This window comes from Anser brachyrhynchus (assembly GCF_964034855.1).
Source record: "Anser brachyrhynchus genome assembly, chromosome: 9".
Lineage (NCBI taxonomy): Eukaryota > Metazoa > Chordata > Aves > Anseriformes > Anatidae > Anser > Anser brachyrhynchus.
The window spans coordinates 8,482,458-8,498,448 of NC_137703.1; the positions used below are offsets into that span (position 1 = coordinate 8,482,458).

The 15,991-nt window shown below is 53.0% G+C and overlaps 3 protein-coding genes across 40 annotated transcripts in view; 2 read left to right on the forward strand and 1 right to left on the reverse strand.

Moving 5' to 3' along the window:
• Positions 1-11,234, reverse strand: part of LOC308199857 (uncharacterized protein) — a 68,903-nt gene extending 57,669 nt beyond the window's left edge. The window contains exon 1 of the mRNA XM_080604631.1: positions 11,126-11,234. The gene's annotated coding sequence lies outside the window, so the exon portion shown is untranslated. The remainder of the gene's footprint in view (positions 1-11,125) is intronic.
• The window catches only part of LOC308199856 (uncharacterized protein), a 288,903-nt gene that overhangs the window by 237,325 nt on the left and 35,587 nt on the right, over positions 1-15,991 (forward strand). For 35 of the 38 annotated variants that reach the window (XR_013955011.1, XR_013955012.1, XR_013955020.1 and 32 more), the window contains one exon: positions 52-328. Coding sequence is in view for 6 of the 38 variants with exons in the window: in XM_080604628.1 (XP_080460754.1) it covers positions 52-328 (277 nt within the window). In the remaining 32 variants the exon portion in view is untranslated. Of the gene's footprint in view, positions 1-51; positions 329-11,466; positions 13,003-13,177; positions 13,282-15,991 lie in introns of those variants that run through there. The other 3 variants (XR_013955018.1, XR_013955019.1, XM_080604623.1) reach the window with 1 other exon arrangement.
• Positions 9,681-11,451, forward strand: SOX2 (SRY-box transcription factor 2). Its single transcript, XM_080604616.1, has one exon. It carries the CDS (start codon positions 10,467-10,469, stop codon positions 11,412-11,414), a length of 948 nt encoding a protein of 315 aa, XP_080460742.1. The 5' UTR covers positions 9,681-10,466; the 3' UTR covers positions 11,415-11,451.

The window sequence follows — 15,991 nt, forward strand, 5'->3', positions numbered from 1 at the left end:
AGCCATTTGGATTTTTTAAGCCATAAACGATTTTTTCCCCTCTTGTTCCAGGGACTGCAGTTAAAAGCTAGGGCTAGGACTTGGAGGATGTGTAGGCAAACGGAAGGAGAGCCGGGGGAAGAAAAACCGAAATGGATTCATTCTCCGTCCTGGATGGAGGAGGAGAGGAGAGGAGAAGGGGACGTGCGAGCTTCCTTCAGCTGCCTCTGTCCGGTGAAAAGTGCTCGAAGCCCCGGGGCTGCCTCGGGCTCAGGAGTCCGCGCGGACTTTCGCTGTAAGCTGCCAATCAAACTGCTAACTAGCCACCACCCTGCTCTGGCACGGACATGTAAGTAGCTGCAGCCCAACTTTGACATTCACACTTTTTCCCCCCTCCTCCCCCGTGACCTTTAAAACGATCGAGAAACCCGGCTCCCACCTACGACCCGCCGCTCCGAGCTGGCGAGCGTGAAACTCGGGGACCGGTGCGCGCCGGGCGGCTTCGGCTTTCACCGAATTTCAGTGGCAGCCGCTTGGCGAGCGGAGCTCCGGGCAGGAGCGCTGCCTCCCCGAGCCTGCCCCTTGCCCCGGCTCTCACTGCTTCAACCGGGGCCGGGGTTACCCCGCGGGGAGAGCCGCGGAGCGGGGCCGGCACCGCGGTGCCCCCATCCTGCGCGGTGCCCCCATCCTGCGCGGTGCCCCCACCCTGCGCGGTGCCCCCATCCTGCGCGGTGCTGATCCCGCTGCCCCGGCAAGGCTCCTGCGGCTGGGGGCTCTCCTTGGGGGCGGCTGCGGGCTGCGGGCTGCCGCCCGGCCGGGGCTCACCTGGGCGCGCAGCGGCGCGCAGCGCTGGCGCAACGCCCGCGCAACGCCCGCGCTCTGGCGCCCCCTGCCGGCTGCGCGCCGCGCAACCCGCACCCGCCCGCTCCCCGCCTCCCCAGGCTCGCCCGGGAAAAGCGGGGCGGCCGCGGACATCACCCCCCCCGGCGGCTCCTGGGCTGGCAAGGGGGGGTCCGGCCCGAGGGGAGACGCGGGGCGAAGGGGCCGTGCCCGGGGAAGTTGCGAATAAATCGCGGCGTGTGACTGCCGCCGGCTAAAGCTGCCTCCTGACGCACCGCAATTTGGGCCGGGAAGATCGATTTTGACGTTTGGGCTCGTTATAATGCCATTTAAAGGGAAGCTCTTTTTAGATACAGTTAGCAAAGTTGAGGTTGGATTTTCCCCCCCTCTCTCCCCCCCTCCTCTTTTTTGGGGGGTAAGAATTTGGTAGATAAAGGTTAATCTTGGGCTGAATGATAGAGCTGTGATTGACAAGAGAAAAGGTGTTGAGGGCAGGTCGAGCTGTCTTATTTACAGCCCACTGCTTGCTATAGAGCCTTTGTTAGGACTGGAAAGCTAATTTAGTGCTGATCAAAAGCACCACAGAGTTAAAGGACTGGTAATGACTGCTAATTTCATTTCAGCCTCATACATCCCCAACTGCTGTAATTAAAGACGTGCTATTTAAATACAGGTGAAGAGTTTTTGTAGTAGGGGGAAAGTGGGTAGCCGGTTACAATTTGATTTATGCTTAATATGGTAAAAGACCGGCGGCTGCTGCCTGGTTTTAGCGGCGGGCCTTTGTGCGGCACCCCGCCTCTGCGGAGCCGGCCCCGCGGGGAAAGGGGGGCGCAGCCCGGGGCGCACGGGGAGCCGAGCCCCAGGCTGCCGGGGGTCGGTGCCGCTCCTAAGTGTTCCCATCGAACAAGCCGGCGAGCCCTGGGAGAGCCAGGGAGAGGGGAGACGGAGGGGCATGTGTCAGCCTTGAAGTGCCTCTGCGGAAGCTCGGGTCCTCATATTATTATTATTTTTAATTAAATTATTTTACCACTCCGCGCCTGGTTCGCTGGCTCCGAAGCGAGGTAATTTCACGACCGATATATAACAGTTTCTTTCTGGGGAAACATCAAAGGATAAAAGCTCTACGTTTTCGTAGTTGGTTAAAATTGATACCAAAAAAAAAAAAAAAGAATTTAGCCTTTAATCTCTTTTTATCCCCCAAGACTGAAGATCTGTACTCGACCCCGCTAAGCTCCGGGCTCCCCCCCTTCCGGGGCCGCGGCGGGCGGCTGGCAGCTCCCCCTGTCGGCAGCGCCCGGAGCCGCCGCTGCCCGCGGAACTTGCGCGGCGCAAACCAGCGCGGGGAGCGCGGCACCGGGCGAGGAGCGGAGCCAGGCGGTGTCGCCGAGCCGCTGGGCTTTGTAAGGCAAACCCCGGAAAAAAAAAAAAAAAAAAAAAAAAAAGAAAAAGAAACAGCGCAGAGAGCACGGCAAGGGATGCGCCTCCTGCCCGAGCTGCTCGCTCTGAGGGCGGACGGACAGACACGGGGAAGATGCCACCGGGCTGTAGCTGCGCTCTGCTGGGGAAGGCCCTGCAGAAATTGCTGTGCCTCTTGCTCTTCGAAGAGCAGGGCTGCTGCTGCGGGACCGCTTGTGCTCTGCTGGCCGGCCGGCGTGCAAAGACCAACATGGTTCTTGGCAGCATGGGGCTGAAAATTAAAAATAAGGGTGGCCTTTTCCCCCTGCCCAGCTCCGGTGTGCCGGTGCGGCCAGGATAAATCCCAGCCTGCCGGAGGCTTGGGTTGGTGTTTGCATCCCAAGGGGTCCTAAAGGAGTCGGCACTGACAGGTGCTGCTTGTGAGCAGAGGGAACGTTTCCGTTTCGTTAGGGGAAAAAACGTCTAAAATGGCATGTGTAGAAACGCGGAGCTGTAAGTCGTCACCCCCCGCCCCCCAAAAAAAGAGCAAAATAACCCCCCCCCTTCCCCCAGTTCCTGGAAAAGGAAGGAGCCTTGTCTGGAGTGAACGCTTGGAGTGGGGTTTGTCTTCCTATTGAGATGACAGATTAAAAAGAAAGCCGGGTGATATAAATCGATTAGCCAAAATACGTGAAGTGCTGCGTTGCCACCAACTTTTGAGGTGAATTAGGTGAATTATTTCGGAGGCACCTGCACAGCTCCGAGGAGCGCTTTTAGCGGCTGTGTCCGCGCGTTGCAGTAACGCCGAACCCACTTTGTGCGTCTTGCGTGCGAGGAGAAACGCTAATGGAAACCAAATTATTTCTGCTAAATTGAGGTTATTTTATATCTCCTGTTGACAGCCTGGACGCAAGTCATAGCGCCGCAATTTTTCTATTAAATGAATCCTACGGCTGTGGGTCTCACAATAAACTTTTCACTTTAGAAATTATCCAAGCAGCGTTTTTTAAGGATTGTTTGTCGCGCTGAGTAGACTTTCCCCATTCTCTAGGTTTGATCTCCGCTTGAGACTCTTAATAAGGCAATTCTGTAGTAAGAGCGCCCAAACTAAAGACATAGCATTTTCTATAAATAATAGCAAAAGCCCTGCACAGATTTCCTGCACAACGGAATTCCCAGATCTCCTTTACTGTTTCTTTAGTTGGCATGCGTTGGTATATATAACTCCGAAATTAAGCAAAAATATACATCTGTATAGATCTGTCAAGCGAGCTATAAACAGAGATATTATATGTCAATTACTACAGGAAACGGAAAAAATACAGAACGGTTGGTACACCCGTTTTCACGTCAGAAGGCACCACACAAAACCGCAGTGACTCCTGCCGAAGCGTGAATGATTAACCCGGATCCAGGAGCGGTGCTCTTGGTGCTCCCCTCAGGAACAACAGTTGTGAGGGGGGCTATAAAGGGGCCGTAAACCCCCCTTCCCAAGGGTAGAAGCTGGCACAGAAAGTCGAGGCTCCCGAGTGACGGCTTTAACCAAAATGCGCTTTTTTTCGGGGCTGGGTTCGCAGCCCGACGGCATCCACGGGAGGAAAGCGGGGCCGTGGCCCGGCGGGGCAGACACCTGGCAGCAGGGGGGGGGGACACAGCCCCGGGCTCCTTCTCGCTCCTTTCCACTCGGGGGAAAGGTGCATCTGCAGCTTACTTCGGTCTTTTGGAAGGAGAGATTTTTGGAAGCCGCTATTTCCCACAGCTCTCTCTCCAGGGCAGCGGAAGGGGAGACTCGAAGAAACAAACCCGAAAAGCGACCTCAAATACCAGTTTTCGGAGCGGCTTTTCCCACTTTTTCCCTCCTTCCCCCCCTGCCCCTCCGTGGCACCTGGGTGCTGCGAGCACCCGCCTCCCGCAGCGCTGCCTGGGCACGGGGAGCCAAGGGACGGGCACCCCCGGCGCCCCCCTTCGCCCCGCTTTCCTCGGGCGGCAGCGGGGGCAGAAGTCCCGCTCCCCCGGGATGTCCAGGCAGAAAGGGCTGCGACCCCCCCTTGCCCTAGCCCCGAGGGGGCCAGGTCTTCGTGCGCCCCCAAAACTTGCCCTGTCCCCGCGGGGCGCACACACGTCCTTGGCCTATGGCCGGGCGCAGGATGCAGGATGCTGGGAGCATCCTTTGAGGCACCCCCGGCTCCCTCCCGGGCTCCCTCAGGTCATCTTTGGGTGGGGGACCGTGGATAGACACATGGGAAGCGGTGGTGGTATTATTTATAGCGCCGTCTCTCTGCTCCGATTAAGCGCCGTCTAAATATGAATTCACAGTATAGACAGCTAGTCTATAATTTGAATTAAAATCCCCACAACGAGCCCGTCACTGGAGAATTCTGAAATCACAAGCCTAAGTTGACACAATGAGCCCATGGTGTCAATAAACCATGGGCGAGATGGAGAGATTGTCACTCCAGACCATAACAGTTCTGAAAGTGTCATTACCGTCTGTCCTGTCAATGAGCTCCAAATTAAGGACTATGAGGAACAGCGAGATAAAAGTCACCGTCTTGGCTCCATTATGGGCGATCGTGTCAGTGATCTGAGGATCGCTGGAATGGGATTGCTTTTTTTCTTCTTTTTCTGTATTTTTTTTAATGTGCTTTTCAAACCATGCCTCGGGATTCCAGGGTTTGAGGTGCGCTGGGGAGAGGAGCAACCTTGAAGCACCCCAGGCTCAGCCTCAGGCGTTCCCATTGAAAGTGCGAGAGCTTCTTTGGGAAACATTGTGAATTCAATGGAGGAGCCGGAATAATTCCATCAAAACTGCTCTGGGGCCAAAGAGGACTTCATTTGATTTGGGCGACACGTGTGATCCCATGAACAGACCCATTTTAACACCATTTTTTTTTTTCTTAAGTCAATACAAAGGTGGTGAGGGGGAACGAGGGAAAGAAAATAGGAACCTCAGCTTTAGCAAAAGACACGTTTCTGTTTAAGATAGCACCTTCCAGGCATTAAAACTTTCAGAAAATGTCCCAGTCTCTCTCTCCTGCGAGCCTGAGAGAGTTAAGGGGACTTACTCAGGAATTGGAAACCTTCAATTCTGGATTTTCGTGCCTTTGTGGGTTTAAGCAAAGCAGTTAGCGTACTTCAGGAGGGGTTTTGTGTTTAATATACATGAGTTCATTCAACTACAATGGGAAAAGAAAACTCATTTGTTCTTATGAAACTAGGAAGGAAAGATAACTTTAAATAGACTGCCAAAAAGGATCCTGCTCAAGGGGGCTGCCTCCCCGGTAAAGGGCCTACTTCCAACTGTAATTTCACCCTGTTATGTTGTGCAGTAATTCCCGAGTTTATCCTCGCCACTGGTGCTTGATTTTCTGTTTTATTTTTAAGGTCATGTAAGAAAAAATAACGGCTTCCACTCTGCTCTCCTCTGGGAAGGAGGTCCAGGGAGTGGTGTTTCAGAAGCAGGGAAAAATCGCAGAGAGTTTGAGGAGGCTGTTGGCTATTTATGAAGAGTCCTGGAAGCGTGTTTGGACAAACGGTTTCTCCGTTTATTGAGAAGCCTTTTGAAAGCGACTTTGAGAGGTGCTGTGTGTGCGTGTCAGTCTGTTCAGCGTGTTCTGCTGTTTATTGTGTACGAGAAACTCGTCCCAGCATCCGAGGTTTATTATTACTATTATTTTTAATTTCGCTTCTCACAGCACTGAAGAAAGGTGGAGCCTGTTGTTGTTTTTCTTTTTGAACCTTGCTACGCTTTTTTTCTCCTTTTTTTCTTTTTTATTCTTTTTTTCTCTTTTTTTTTCCTTTTTTTATTTTTTATTTTATTATTTTTTTTAACGCTCTGAAAAAACAGCAGCAGAACGCCGGTGCAGGCGGCGGTCGCTGGGCGGGGAGGTGGCAGAGGGGCCGCTCGGAGGGAACACCTCTCCCCGCCGGTCCCCGCCGGCACCCTTCGGTCCCCGCCGGTCCCCGGAGCATCCCCGGGCATCCCCGGGAGCGGCGGGGCCGTACGCTGCCGCCCTGCCGCACGTGTGCTCGCCCCGCGGCTGCCTTAGGGAGAAGGAGGATGAAAGGGGTCGCGGAGCTCCCTCCGCATTCCCCAGCTTTCAAGGGTCCTCAGAGCCCTTGAGGGAAATTATTGGGCGAAACTGGGGCTGGATGCGGCGGCGGTGCCTCGCCCCCCTCGACCGCTTGTACGTGTAATGCCACTTCTGAGAGCGACAATCGGGCTACTTGCTGGACAGGCAGGGACAAAAAACAGATTAAACCGTTTTAAATAATAATAAAAAATATATATATCCCAAACGCAAGCAGAGTGGATTACGCTTGCCCCAGCGGCTCGGGCCCCCAGGACTCCCCGAGCGGCCGCCCCTGCCCCTCGGGCCCCGCCGAGAGGGGTGGCCCCGGGCCGCCGGGCGGGGGGCGCAGGAGCCCCGCTGGGGTACGGGGCCGGCCCTGCCCCTCGGCCCCGCCAACTTGGAACTTGTGAAGTTTATTTGAGCTTGTGCTCTGTTTTTTTTTTTGGTGTTGCCTTTTTTTTTTTTTTTTTTGCCAGTGCCCAAGGTTGTCGCTGGGTCTGCGCCCGTCGCTGAGCCAGCTTGCTTTGGCTGAGCAAATGGGGCGCTTCTGCAACTGCGGAGAGGGCAGGGGGCTGGAAAGGGGGCTCCGTACCCACTCGAAATGTTTTTTTTTTTTTTTTTTTTTTAATTTTTGGCATTAGAGTGTGTTTCTCCCTCCGTTTGTCGCGGGAGAGTAGCACAAACCCACGGTGTGATTTCTGAAATTCCCCAGGGATGGGCTTTGGCTCCGTGTGCCGTAAACGTCCTGGGCGAACTTCGGCTCCTGAGCTGCTGCAGGGTGAGGGGGGGAGAGGAAATTTCCTCTGCGCGTTTTCGTCTTCGGAATTTTTTTAAACGTAATGAAATTAAAACTTTTGGAGCTCACAGTTGACATTTTGCAGAAAATTGAGTTATCAAGGCAGTAATTATTTCACAAGGAGATAAAACTCTCATAGCCCTAACTGTCAAATAGGGCCCTTTTCAGATTTTAATTACAAAATAAAATTAGTCTGCTCTTCCTCGGAAGGGTTTGTGAGTGGCTAAACAGAGCTTTCCCCAATACTGGTGGTCGTCAAACTCTGCTAATTAGCAATGCTGAGAAATTCCAGTTAACAAGGACATTCTCTAAGTCTCTGCAGGTTCCCTGCCGTTCGCCTTCATTTCCATAAGAAGATTAAGAGTGGAGGGGAACACACTCAAATGCAGATGCAGAAAAGAAGCGTTTTTAACAAGCATCATAATAGTAAGATGCTTGGCTAGTTCTCACCTAATTACTGCAAGTTAAACCTCTATTTGCAGCTAAGGACAAAAAATGGAGCTGCAATCTTCCATCTCCACAAGACTGCTTAATAGTTTGCTTTAGATTGGTTACTAGCAGGTTCAGAAAAAATAATATGAAAATGTGTATATTCTTTCCGATACAGTTAACACGATAGGTTGTATCCTCGGGGCTTTTAGAGAAATCGGCGGTTATTAGAACAATAAATACACAAAATCCAAGTAGTTAACATTCATTTTCTTTAAAGAAACTCATAACCTGGAAATAAGAGTGCATGTGCCGTAAAGCCCATCACTGAGAACATTTGCAGACTATTTGTTTAATGTAAGCACTTTTCATTTCCATAAATTATACCAAAGGCAACGATTTTTTAAATCCACTCAGATTAAACCATCCCTCCGCAGGCCTCCCTTTCAACGTGGCTATATTCTTCCGCAGAGTGCTGTTGTTATTGTCATTAATACAGAAAACCGGGGGACCATTTCATCTTTCTTATTTTCCAGCCTGCAGCCCGGGCTGTCCGTGCTTCCCCGGCCGTGTGTCCATATCCCCAACCCCACACACCCCAGAGGAAAGGCAGAAAATGCCCTAAAGGAGCTGTGTCGCCCTCACCTTCTTTCCTACGGCGTGTTAGTATGTATCCACGCCGGATAGATAGTTTATTGCATCGATAATTAAAACGGTTAATTAAAATAAAGCCGTAAATACTCCCCGATAACACAATTGGTAGGCATTTCCCAGCCTTTATTCGGAGGATAAATGCAATTAGGAAGGGGCCAGGCCCCGTAAGGCCCCCGGCGGGCACAGCGCAGCCCCCACCGCCCTGCTCCTGCGGGTCCCCGGGCTGCGCACCCCACGCGGCAGCAGCCGGAGCCAGAGTCCCGCTCTGCCTGTGCACCACCAAGCCTCCGGTGTCACTTTATTACGCCGAACAAACACCAAAGCCACCCACCCCACCCCCTCTTTCTTTTTTTATTTTTCAACTTAATTACCCCTAAGATTTTATTATTATTATTTGGCATGGCGTTATCAACTGCCGACCCGAGCATAAACAATAAGAAAGTAAATAGTCGCCGTGCCCTCAGGAGCGGCCGGACAATCAGAACCCCTTTACATCCCTCATCTCGTAATTTGCACCTATTTTTTTCGCCGCTTTAACCTATCACTTATCTACCGGCTCTATCCCCATCTCCGAATTAAACGCATTAAACCCGATAGGATTTATTTGCATAATCCCCATACGCAAAGATGGCACGGAGGTTGTTCAGCAGGGTGATTTGGAAGGGGTGTAATAACTCGGGCCCTTCCCAACCCCCCCCCCTCACCCCCCCCCGGGCATCTCTCGGGGCCGGGTGGGGCCGGCAGGGGGCGCCGCAGCGCCGCGGCTGGGACCGTACGGGGCGCCCGGGCGCGGCCCCGGCCCCCGCCTGCGGTGCCCAGTCCCGGGGCGCCCCCTGCCCCTCGCCCCCCGGCCCGGGGGCTGCTCGCACCCCCGGGGGGGCTCCCACCTCCGGGAGGAGCGGCCCCGGCCCCGGTGGGCGCGGAGGAGGAGGCGGCGGGGTGGGTAGAGCGGGGCCGGCATGCGGCACCCCCCCCCTCTCGGCGTCCTCTTTTCCCCTCCTTCCTTTGTCGTCAAGTGCGTTTTAGCAACAAAGATCCCAACAAGAGAGTGGAAGTAAACTTAGCCGGGGCTTTGTGCGGCCCCGTGTAGCGACAAGAAGAGAAACAAAACTACCTATTTGTACCGCCGGGCGCGCCCACCCAGCGCCGCCCGCACAAAGGACGCGGGGCAGCCTTGGGCCGCCGCGGGTCCCTGCCCCGCCGTGTGTGCTCCGCGGGGGGACTTTTGGGGTCCCCTCCCGATTGTCCAGAGTCCCCCAGGCACCGTGAGGCAGGAAGAAGGGCTCGGTGCTGCGGGCACGGAGGGGGCGCACCCCGGGCTGTGCGGAGCGGCCTCGGCTCCCCGGCGGGGAGGCAGCGGGCGGGGGGTTCCGCTCCTCCGAGCACCCCACGGGTGGGGAGACGCCGGCCCCGGCCCCAGGGGGACCCCACCGGTCCCGGGCGGGTGCCTGCAGCGGGGCGTGGGGGGGCCTAGGGGAGGCCGGGGCTGGGGGGGGGGGAGGCACGGGGGAGGTCGTTCCCTCTCCGCGCTCCCCCCACGGCTTCTCCCAGCCTCAAGCCAACACCAACTTGGGAAAGGGGGAAAAAAAAAAATAAGGAAAAAAAAAAAACGTCGCAACAATGTTGTTTACCCACTTCCTCCAAAAGGCGTGTGTGACCTGTTGCTGGAAGGGGAGCTACAAAGGCTTCCCAGTGGCTGCCTGGGCCGCCTCTGGGCCCGCCCCCCCCCGCCGAGCCGTCCCGGCGGCTCCGAGCCCCCGCCCCGTTTCATGCAAAACCAGGGGTAGAGACTTGTCCTCAGTGGCGGAGCCGCCGAGCGCTGATTGGCCGGGGCGAACACATTTATTCCCTGACAAGCCCCCATCACATGGATGGTTGTCTATTAACTTGTTCAAAAAAGTATCAGGAGTTGTCAAGGCAGAGAGAGAGAGTGTGTGTGTTTGCAAAAGGGGGTAAAGTAGTTTGCTGGCTCTTTAAGACTGAGGTGGAGAGAGAGAGAGAGAGAGAGAGAGAGAGAGAGAAAGAGAAAGAGAGAGGCAGGCAGAGAAAAGGGAAAAAGGAGGAAGAAGAAGTTTTTTAAAAGCAAGGCTCCGGCGGTAATAATAGCAGTTATTAGCATTATTAATCCATCAGCGAAGAGGAAGATTCTGATCGTGATCCAAGTGTGGTTTTGGGGAGTCCCCCTCCCCCCTTTCATACCCCTCCCTAGGAAAAAAAAAAAAAAAAGTCCGGCTTGGGACTTTGCTGCCGCTGCTCCTCGCTTCTCTGCTCAAGGCTGGTTCCAGGCAAAAGTAGTTTGAATGTACAACATGATGGAAACCGAGCTGAAACCTCCCGCCCCCCAGCAAACTTCGGGGGGAGGCACAGGCAACTCCAACTCGGCCGCCAACAACCAGAAGAACAGCCCGGACCGGGTCAAGCGCCCCATGAACGCCTTCATGGTGTGGTCCCGCGGGCAGCGGCGGAAAATGGCCCAGGAGAACCCGAAGATGCACAACTCCGAGATCAGCAAGCGGCTCGGGGCCGAGTGGAAACTTTTATCCGAGGCGGAGAAGAGACCCTTCATTGACGAAGCCAAGCGGCTCAGAGCTCTGCACATGAAGGAGCACCCGGATTATAAATACCGACCCCGGAGGAAAACCAAGACCCTGATGAAGAAGGATAAGTACACGTTGCCAGGGGGCTTACTGGCACCGGGCACCAATACCATGACGACTGGGGTAGGGGTTGGGGCCACCTTGGGAGCTGGGGTGAACCAGAGGATGGACAGTTACGCGCACATGAACGGCTGGACCAACGGAGGCTATGGGATGATGCAAGAGCAGCTCGGCTACCCGCAGCACCCGGGCTTGAACGCGCACAACGCGGCGCAGATGCAGCCCATGCACCGCTACGACGTGAGCGCCCTGCAGTACAACTCCATGACCAGCTCGCAGACTTACATGAACGGATCGCCTACCTACAGCATGTCGTACTCCCAGCAAGGGACCCCGGGCATGGCCCTGGGCTCCATGGGCTCGGTGGTCAAGACGGAATCCAGCTCCAGTCCCCCCGTAGTCACCTCGTCGTCTCATTCAAGGGCTCCTTGCCAAGCTGGGGACCTTCGGGACATGATCAGCATGTATCTACCAGGTGCTGAAGTACCAGAACCAGCTGCCCCAAGCAGACTTCATATGTCCCAACACTACCAGAGTGCACCTGTTCCTGGCACAGCCATTAATGGCACACTCCCTCTATCACATATGTAAGACAAAGGGGCTGGGGGGGCGGAGGGGCGGGGGGGGTGGGGGGGGAGGAAAACTAAACAAAACAAACAAACAAAAAAAACTTTTATTAGAAATTCTGGACTTTTTTTTTTTTTTTGGACTATTTTTGTACAGAGAAAACCGGGGGCGGGGGAGGGGGGGCAGAAATAAAACCGACGAGGAACTTGTATAGAGCTTGGAGGGGAAGCAACTACACAAAACTTTTAAAAAGTTCTAGTGAAAATGGTAGGAACTTTGCAGAAAGTTTGCAAAAGTCTTTACCAATAATATTTAGAGCTAGACTCAAAGAGCGAAGAGGAAAATGTTTTAATATTTGCAGGCAACTTTTGTACAGTATTTATCAAAATAAACATGGCAATCAGAATGTCCATTGGTAATATAGAGAGGAAAAAAAAAACAAACTCGAGAATTTGCCAATTATTTTTTAAAAATAGAGTCTACTTGGAGCATTGTGGCTTTGGCAGCTGAATTTATAGCAGCTGCGAGAGGAGAGGAAATTATTTTACAGCGTTTGGACATTTAAATTGTTTTAGAAATTGTACAAAAGGCAAAAACGGTAGGACGAGTACTTGCGAACCATGGGCTTGGTTTGCTGTAAAAGGGCAAACGTTTAGTTGTACTAAATTTTTTTTTTTTTTTACTTCTTGTTAAAAAGCAAAAATTGCCATGCAGGTTCACACGCCGTTTGTTAATTTATAATAACTTTTTGTTTCCAGACTTCATCCTGTTCAAAGAAAAGAAAAAAAAAAAAAAAGAAAAATACCAACCTGAAATTACTGTGTTTGAAATATTTTCTTATGGTTTGTAATATTTCTGTAAATTTATTGTGATGATATTTTAAGTTCTTTTTTTTTTCCTCATTTTCCGTAGTTGTATTTTAAAGATTCGGCTCTGTATTATTTGAAATCAGTCTGCCGACAGTCCATGTATATATTTGAACTAATACCATCCTTATAACAGGTACATATTCAAGTTAAGTTTTTACTCCATTATGCACAGTTTGAGATAAATAAATTTTTGACATATGGACACTGAAGTTCCGCTTGAGTCTTGGATTTATTTTTGCAACGCAAGCTGTTTTTGGTTTTGCTTTTGTTTTTAATAATACATGCGGGAGAAGCTCTCCCGGGGGCCAACCGAGCGTTGGAAATAACGAGCATTGTAAATGTAGGAGCGTGAATACTTGTGCGGGTAGCGAAGGCAGAGGGAAGGTGCAGCAGGCGGGACGCGGCAAGTCCCCGGGCCAAGCTCGGGGGGCCGGGGCCGCTCGGCTCCCTCTGCCCCCCGGGGCCGGTGGCGATGCCGGTGCCGGTGCCGGTGGCCACTTGTTGCCTCCCTCGGGGCCGTGCCCGAGCCGGCGGCTGCGGGACGCGGCGGCCCGGCCCGCGGGGCTCGGCCAGCCGGAGCGTTTCTGCCCCCCCCCCCCCGTGTGTCCTCCCCCTCCGTGTCCCCCCCGTGGGCAGCCGCCTGTCGTGGCCCCCAGAGGCCGGGCTGCCGGGGGCTGAGCGCTGCCTTTGTTCGGGACTTGCTCAACTTTTCCTCTCCTCGCTCCGGGGCAGCGCAGGAGGAGGTGAGAGGTGGGGACGGGGGGGGGGCTCGGCTGGGCAAAGGTAAGAACCGACAAAAATGGAGCAAACAAACAGAACAAACCAAACCAAAACAAACAAACAAAAAAACAATCGAATGCCAGAGACTTTCACGTTATATCACAGCCCTTTCTTGAATCCTATTTCTTAAATTGCCAGCGCGGTGTAGCCCCAATTCGGACAATCTCTGCAGCCGGTCACAAGCCCCAAAGAGAAGCGGTGGCGCCCGCCAAATAGGAGGAGAGCTCCGCCAGCCGTGCCAGGTAGAGTTTCACTTTGTACAGTTGCAACCGCAATCGCCGAGGGGCCGCTCCGCGCTGCGGCCCCGGCCGGGCATGGGGCGGTGGGCAGCACGGTGGGGCAGCCCCGGTGGCAGCCCCTCGGCCCCCCCCCTCCCCCCGAAAGCCCCAGCGTTTATTTGGGGCTGCTAACGCGGCTGGGGGTTCCTTTGGGAGACATGCGTGAGGAGGTGCGATAATAATAATAATAATAATACCAAAAACCACAATCAGCTGGGAGTGGGGGCCCTGTGATTGCAAACTGGTCGCGTCTGCTGCTGATCGCGTGCTGTGCGTGGAGGGAAAAGGATGCCATGGTTCGCTTAGGCAAGGCACAAGCCGGGCACTCTGGAGTGGGGGGCAAGCGTTGCTCGGTTTTTCTTGCTCGGATTTCTTGTCGGTCAGTGAGTTGTGCTTTAGCTCAGGGAGAAGGAAGGAGGGAAAAAATCACAAATAGTGTTACCCGGCTCCTTTTGGCTTTTTTTTCGGTTTCCTAGGCTCAGTTCTGGCCTCCCTACGTGGAGCCTGGTGTCCAGATGAAAACTCAAATTGCCAGACCAGGAGATGTGGAGTTTTGCTCACTGTCTGTTTATGTAGTTTAGCTCCCTTTGTCCCTTTTATTTCTGCGCCGTCGCTGTACTTGGGCAGCAGAGCATTTATTACAGATTCCCAACCTTTTCTATTTCTTTTACATTAATGCAACGAGTAAAATATATTTTTTTCAGAGCTGTGCGGCGTTTGTAATGCATCTAGGGATTATTCACGTGGTAACGAGCACACATCCCCGCTCCCGCTCGCCTCGCTGAGAAAAGAGAAGTGGGAATAAAAGCCCAATCGATATCGCGATTCCATTTTTTAAGAGGAATCTTAGCCAATTAACAGCAATAAAACCTGGCCCCTTTTTGAAGTGCTAACTAAAATATTCGAGGGGGGTAGCTGGAAATGTTGGTCCTTTTACAATTCGCATAGAGAAGGCGAGGTAATACAATTAAACAAAAGGCACTAAGCCACATATTCAGGCTTAGTGAATTTAGCAACTTTTTATATGGGTAATTTGTTTAAGCTTAGATTTCGGAGTATGATGTAAAATATATGTTGTTGAAACCTGATCTCTTTGGACAGATTCCTTCCATCCATCCATCCATCCATCCATCCATCCATCCATCCATCCATCCATTTATGCGCTTAGAGAGGATAACCCAAGCATTTTACAAGTCCAGCTGAACGATTTGATTTTTTGAAGTGTTACTTGGAAGAACGCCATTGTCCACGGCTGATTTTAAATTCAACCCATTAAGTAACCCCATTTACACCTAAGCCGTTGTCCCGGGCTGTCGTTTCTTGCAGCTGAGATGGGCAGCAGAGCTCGTGGATGTGTTTTTATGCTGGTTATTGAAGCCCTTTTGGGTTCCCCCTCGTGAGTTGTTGTGTGCTCCATGGCCGGGGTGATGCTCGGTTCACGAGCGTCAGTGTTAATATTTCGCTAACCTTGTACAGAGCCGAAATGAACCCGAGGATAAGATTATAGTTTCCCCTGTGATTTTTTGACGGCTTTTTAAGGACTGGGGTGTTAAAATATTTTGCGGAACTGGAGAGGTAGATTAGCAGGGTTTCTTGCCAAAGCTGGGAAGCTGGTATTACAGCCTGTCCCAGGGGGAAATCGCTCACATTAACCACTAAATGAATATTTGACAAGGGCTCATTCGGGGGTATTATTACTACAAACGGGTCCCTACTGGACTTTCCAAGGGTCAAAGAGCAATGGTTCAATTAATTATTTAGACGGTTAGTAGATTTGGTTGTAATAGCCGGACTGATTTCTGCAACCGACAGCTTCTGCCGGTGGGGACCCGCGGAGCGCCGCTGCCCGCAGCCCAGCACCAGCCGCCGGCCGGCAGCGACGGAGCGGGCGGCTGCCGCCTGCCCTCGGCCATTTCTCGGCCGAAAACCCCCGTTTTCTGTTCGGAGACAACCTCCGGGGCCGTGGGAGCCCTCGAGGCTTGCGGGGACCCCCGCAGCATCGCGTCGGTGCTCGGGATTAATCCCTTCTCGCCTCCGACGTGCAGCAGCCCCGTCTATCTGGCTCGGCGTAGCAGGTAGATAGCTGAGCGCTTTAAGTAGTATATAATGGAGGTCCCACTGAAGGCAAGAGGCCCATTACTGATAGGTGTGATTAGATACACTTCACTTATTTAAAGCCCGATCTAACTCAAATATTAAAAGCTCCAGCGGGCTCTGGTGCGTACGGGATTTCCGAGGAAGCTCTCGGCCGGCGGGGGAGCCGCTGCCGGGCATGTTTGGCGGCAGCCAGCCGCGCCTGGCACTGGCGTTCCCACATTTTTGTTGGGGGGGGGGGGCGAGGGAAGGGAGGGTTATTTTGTTTAATTTCTACAACAAACATGTCCGCAGTAGTAGATACTAAAAAAAAAAAATGTTGGGAGTGTGCGATTAGGTGACAATAATATATGTTGAATGAATAAGAGATAAGCTGCAAGGGGGGAGAGGGAAGCAGTAATTACAAACCCAATTCATTCAGCTTTTCAGGACTTTTGTTGTGGGAGCTCCATTGACGGGCTTCGAGCTGCCAGTTTTCTCACATTAAAAAGAACTGATCAGCGCCTCAGGGGGACAAGCAACACCGCTTAACTGCATAGTGATGGGGTCCTCATTTAGAGCCATTACAACAAGAAAATTA

Coding starts and splice junctions, on each gene's coding strand:
- SOX2 (XM_080604616.1), top strand. CDS start 10,467: ATGTACAACATGATGGAAACCGAGCTGAAACCTCCCGCCCCCCAGCAA.